At 54.6% G+C, this 6,061-nt stretch overlaps 1 protein-coding gene across 1 annotated transcript in view; it reads left to right on the top strand.

The window, feature by feature from the left end:
• DGLUCY (D-glutamate cyclase) overlaps positions 1 to 5,279 on the top strand; it is a 123,040-nt gene extending 117,761 nt beyond the window's left edge. The window contains 3 exon segments of the mRNA XM_047797550.1: positions 1,334 to 1,538; positions 5,144 to 5,218; positions 5,221 to 5,279. Of these exon segments, the coding sequence (XP_047653506.1) occupies positions 1,334 to 1,538; positions 5,144 to 5,218; positions 5,221 to 5,279 (339 nt within the window).
• The last annotated feature ends 782 nt before the right edge of the window (positions 5,280 to 6,061 follow it).

Below are 6,061 nucleotides of genomic sequence, written 5' to 3' on the forward strand. Positions count from 1 at the left end.
TCAAGCCACATAAGCCAGCACCACTGCTGTCCATCATAGGCCAGAGGCAGAACCTGCCTTGAAGCAAAGGTCTCCCAGCAGGCAACTCCTGGCACAGCCCTTTGACCTACCAGTGACTCCAAATCATTATGAAAGACCTGCTATACATGCCCATTTTCTTTCTAGTTGGACTTTGGACACGCTGCTTAACCTCTCTGAGCCTCCTTTTCTCTGTCTATAAAACTGGGGGGAGTCAGCACAGATGGAAGAGTGGAACACCTGACCGTGGCTAGCACATCCTATCCTCAGGTCTATGTGCCCCAGCATTCACTCCAAGGAGTTTCCCACCCAGCAAGGGCACCGAAGCCTTGGCTGGGACAGTCAGCCAACCTGCACAGGCTAAGATGTCGGGACCAGAGTGTGAAGAGGATCCTGTGGGCTGGAAGCTACAAGGGATAAACCCAGGGCAGTGGGAGGCATTTGGGCAGGAGGAACGGGGAGCAGAAGCAGGGAGGTGGGGACCAGCTTAGTGCCAATCTGGGGAGACTGCTCTCCAGGTGGATGGCAGCTAGCAAGGCGGTGTGATAGGAACAGGGGTGGGCTTCTGACTCCAGGATCCACAACGCGGAGGATCCATGAGTCCTCTGAAACAGTTTGCAAAATTGTTTCAGACTTAGATTTTCCTGGGCAAGGGTGCGTGGTTTCATTAGCATCTCTAAGTGGTCCGGGGCCATTAAAAAGCCCTGGGCAGGAAGTTCCCATTGTGGCTCAGCAGTAACAAACCCAACTAGCATCCATGAGGAGGCAGGTTCAATCTCTGGCCTCCCTTAGTGGGTTAAGGATTCATATGGCATTGCCGTGAGCTGTGGTGTAGGTCACAGATGTGGCTCAGATCCAGCATTGGTGTGGTTGTGGCGTAGGCTGGCAGCTACAGCTCCAATTCGACCCCTACCCTGGGAACGTCCATATGCCGGGGGTGCAGCCCTAAGAAGAACCCCTGGACAGAGGGAGGTCATAATAGTCAACCCAAGAAGACCGTGACACCTCACCAAAGCTGCTACCTGAGAAAATAGGGAGCCACGTGAAGGCTTTAAGCAAGGAACTAGACCCCAGCGGGTGGCTTTGTGTGAGCCCCTCAGGCTGCAGAGCCAACTGGGAAGGGCTGTGTGCAGCCCCAGGCATTCCCCAGAGACCAGTACAAAGGCAGGACATCACACACACACACACACACACACACACACACACACACACACAGAACTAACTTAGGCAAACTCACACATACGTGCAGGGAAAACAAAAAGAGAGAAGGCTGCCTGGCCAGCTCTCTAAACACTGCCAGCAATTCTGCTCCCAGTCCCGGACCCTGAGCAGCGAGATGGGCTTTGGGACTGAGCGGTTCTTACCTGGGGTCTCAGTTCCCATGGCTCTCGTGAAACTGATGCCAGACTCAAACCCACCTCCTCAGCGGGTGCTCCTCCCAGAGCCAGGCCCCGCCCAACCCCAGGGGAAGCTGGTGGCGCATCAGTCTCTAACAGGCACCTCCTGGGGAATTTTCCAGAGTAATTGGCTCATGGGAAATTGGGACCAAAGCCCTGACTTTACATCTAAATCCCTGGTCGGAAGTGACTTCACCTGTGAGCTGAACGCTTTGCCTGATGGCAGGCAAACGAAGGCTGGGGGGATGGAAACATCTGGAAACAGCAGAGGGAGCTGGGGTGTTTGGCCTGCTGGAGAGACGACTTTGGGCTCAGCCTCTACACACCTGAGCAGTTTCCGGGGGAGGGGGACAGACACCCCCCTGGGCTGCCTGAGAGACCAAAGAAGGCCAGGAGATGGAGGCTCTGGTTCAATGTGAAGGAGACTTCGCCCTCCTCCAAGCTGGCTGCCCCACCTGTGAGGAGGGAGCTCCCAGGGCTGGGAGTGTGGTGGGGGGTCTCTCGTGCAAGGTCAGGCTGGACCGCTGACCTCCAAGCCACTCCTAGGCAGTCCAAACAAGTCTCATGCAACTTAAGGCTTCACTTTCCTAGTCTTATCCCCCCAAAGCATAGATTGCTAAATGAGAAACCAACCAACCAACCAACCAACAAAAAACAAACAAAACTGGAAATCAGGAACCAGGTTTTTCTTTCTGTCTTTTTTTTTTCTTAGGGCCACACTTGCGGCGTATGGAGGTTCCCAGGCTAGGAGTCTAATTGGAGTTGTAGCCACCAGCCTACAACCACAGCCACAGCAATGCCAGATCCGAGCCACGTCTGGCAACCTACACCACAGCTCACAGCAACGCCAGATCCTTAACCCACTGAGTGAGGCAGGGATCGAACCCACAACCTCATGGAGGAACCAGGTTTTTCATATCTGCTTTCCCAGTAACCAGCAGAGGGAAACCCAGGGCTTGGTATATGCTCATTGAATGAATGAATGAATGCAGTATTTTATTAGAGCAGTAATTCTTACAACTTTAGAGGCATCAGAATTATCCCAGGGGCATCTTAAACCACACAGTGCAGGGCCCACCACAGGGCTCCTGATTCGGTAGGTCTGAGTTGAGCTGGAGAATCTGCATCTCTGACGGGTTCCCAGGTAACATTGCTGCTGCTGCTGCCACTGCCACTGCTGCTGGGACCACACTTTGAGACCCAGGAACAGGGGGTTTGTTCCCAGCCTAGAGGAAAAGGGCTGGTCTGGATTGCGATGGGAAGGCAATCCAGGAGACAGGAAGGTTCCTGAGCATTGAGATGGAGACAGCGGCTGAGATGGGGCTGGCGTGGTTGCAGGTCCCCAGCCAGCCAGTGGCCAAGGCCCGGAGCCCCTGACTTCTGGCAAGCATCTGCATCCAGACCCGCTCCCTGCTTCCTTCCTCTGTTTCTTGACAGCGTCTTGCACCCTTTCTGCTCCCTTTTCCTTCTGCCTCTGTCTCTCTCTCCCTCTGGTACCCACCCCACCCCCCTCCGCCGCCGCCCCAGTTCTCTCCCTGGACGGGTTCTCTCCCTCCCCCATTTCACAGAGGAGGGCACTGAGGCTCTGAGAGGGGAGATGGGTTCCCCAAGGCTGCTCAGCTATGGGGCAGAGCTGAGATCTGAATTCAGGGCTCGCTGACTCCACACTCTGGGTTCTTCCCAGCGTGGCTGAGATGTTTCCCAGTTCCTGGCAATGCCAGGGTGCCCTGCGGGAGGCGGGGGGCGGGGGCCAGGGGGTAGGGGAGACTCGGGCAGTCGAAGTGACATTTTCAGGGAAAATGATCTGCCCTAAAGGGACCCAGGGGGCCTTGTATGCTTTCTTTGCACTTCCTGGATCTGAACTGGAAAAAACCCTCAGAGAGCTGCCTCACACATGATTCCTGACTCACGTGACACATAAGTCTGAGCCCGGCTGAGCAAGATCATGCAGCCCCACACGCACCCTCCGGGGATGGAAAATTTCCTTCCACACTTCCACCCAGGCTTTCATAAATATATTACTAATGTACCACCCTTATAGAGGAAATAAAAGGGAATTTCTTTAAAGCAAAAGTACAAACACACGTCTGTTGAGTCCCTCCTGGGGGCCAGGCCCAGGCTTGCCCTGGGAGGCAGTGAGGGCTGGGGACCCAGCGCCGCAGGGGAGACCACACCTGAGAGGTTATTTCAGCAGCAGGGATGGGAGTGTTCACACTGCCGTGGAGATACAGGGAATAAACACTTAGCTTGTTCAGAGAGTTCAGGGAAGGCTGCCTGGAAGAGGTGCCACTGAACTGGGGCTTGGAGGGTGAGTAGGATATAAGGAGCCAAGTGAGGAAAGGGGAAGACCTTCCAGACAGCAGGATGCACACAGGCAAAGATGCAGGGATGCAAAGCAGAGTGGTGGGCGGGGGGTAACTAGAGTTGTCATACTGGAGGTCACTCAGTGGGGACCCCTGGGTCATCCAGAGATGCTGGGCAGAGCTGTAGCCTGGGCTTTGGTGGAGCTTGACTGGTGGGGGCAGAGGAATGTCCCTCATCTCTGCTCCCTGTGTTGCTTATAAGTAGGCCCTCCCATGTTCAGGGACAGTTCTCAGCCTCCTTCTCCACGTACAATGAACTAGGCACCAAGCCATGACCCCTCTGTCCACTTCAATCCTCTGTCCCTCCCCTCCTGCCCCACTGTCTCGGCCTGGACCAGTGTGACAGGCACCAGGCACGCTGCCTCCAGCCACTCCCTGGCCAGTTTTCCTCTCCTGCCACCTCCGCCTCCGCTCAGTGGGGCCTCCTTGAAGGTGGTGTGGCCATCCAGGGCTTCCTGGCAGTTTGCCAGTAGTCAATGTGGGCCCAGCCAGTCCCTGGGGCTCTTAGACGCTGAATGCCAGCCAATTGCTAAGCTGTTGGCGGATCTTGTGCACCCTGAGGACCCAGAAGGATGTGAATGTGGGTTAAATGATCCTGTGTTGCCATGAGTTGTGGTATAGGTTGTGGATGCGGCTCGCATGCTGCGTTGCTGTGGCTGCAATGTAGGCTGGTGGCCACAGCTCTGATTCGACCCCTAGAAAGTTCCATATGCTGCAAGTGTGGCCCTAAAAATACAGAACAAAACAAACAAACAAACAAGAACCAATCTGACTGCAGTGGCTCAGGTCACTGTGGAGGCCCAGGTTTGATCCCCAGCCTGGCACGGGGGGTTAAAGAATCTGGCTTGGATTCAATCCCTGGCCCAGGAACTTCTCTCTGCCATGGGTGTGGCCATACAAAAAAAAAAATAGAAGGCAGCTTGGTCTGCCCCCATGGGGGGCTAATGGTGGGGTCTCAGGTGGACTGGGGGGATCTTGCTGCCCCAAAGCCATTTGATGCAGAGCCGGGTGGGGCTAGGTGGGCAGGAAGGAGCCACACTGCCCTTGCAGAAGTGAATCTTTAGCGTTTGTTAAGAAAGTGCAGATTTCCTTTAAAAGCATACAGTTTAGTTACACGAAGAAATAGCCCACACTGTTCAAAGTGGTGGCTTCTGGGGAGTGAATGTGGGTGCCGTGAGGCGAGCTGAAAGACACTGTTACTTTTCCTTAGGAGTCTTCCAGTGGTATCAGTATTTTTAACCAAAATTGTATTTTTTAAAAAGAGACCATGTAAAGTCAAATGCTCTATTTTCCACTTATCAATGGATATATTTTGTTCTTTTTCCTTCCCCTCCCTACTCCTATCCCTGCCCCATTTTTTTCCAGGAAGAAAAAATATCGCGTGTGCGGCATATGCCGATGGCAGGGGCGTCTCGGGCGTGCAGGTGGGCGGGCTGCCCTTACTGGTGCTCGCGCCCAGGTGATCCAGACGCTGGTGGATGTCACCATGGCACTAGGATGACCGTGCGTGTTACAGGCATGGAGGGTGTGCACCAGACTGTCCCCGTCTGGATGTGGGGAGGCATTCCCCTGAGGGCCTCAGCTTCTTTCCAGAACAGCCTTGGAAACAAACAAACAACCACTGGCTCTGAGGGAGCAGGATGTTCCACTCTGGATGGGCCCCTGCACGCCCACCTCCCCAAGGGGGTCATGCAGGCGACATGAACCCATGAAAGCGGTTCTCCGGGATTTCCAGTTTTTGCTTTGATTCCTAAGTGCCAAGACGCACGGATTTCAAGCTCCTCACGCTGCTTCTTCAGGCCACCTACATGCTCGCCTCCAGAGTCTTCTGACCAATCACTAGTGGAGACACCAGCGGGCGATGAACTCCGGGAAGATCCAAGAGGGTCCTGAATACCCCCCATCCCGGGCTAATTAAGAAACAGCAAAATGTGCAAATATGTAGCATATATTACAAAGCTCTGGGGCTGCCCTAAGGTTTACTCATCACCATCCCGGACAAATCATTTATACCTTCGAAAAGCCCTTTTTCAAACAGGATTTTGTTTATTTAAGTAAAAGATCCTCGAACCTTACATGTATCACCTTCACCACCCCCCTGCCCTTCCTCTCCCCCACACCTCCTGACTCCCCGCTGCAGAGCCGGACCCCTCGCCCGCCCCTCCCTCTCTGCTCGCCCCCACTCCTGCTTTGAGGGTGGCCACTTCCTGGAGCCTGGGGGTGGATCAGGGCCTTCCAGGGCTCAGATCACTCAGCAGCCTCCTGGACACCTCATCAGCTTGC

The sequence above is a fragment of the Phacochoerus africanus genome, chromosome 9 (genome assembly GCF_016906955.1).
Source record: "Phacochoerus africanus isolate WHEZ1 chromosome 9, ROS_Pafr_v1, whole genome shotgun sequence".
Taxonomy (NCBI): domain Eukaryota; kingdom Metazoa; phylum Chordata; class Mammalia; order Artiodactyla; family Suidae; genus Phacochoerus; species Phacochoerus africanus.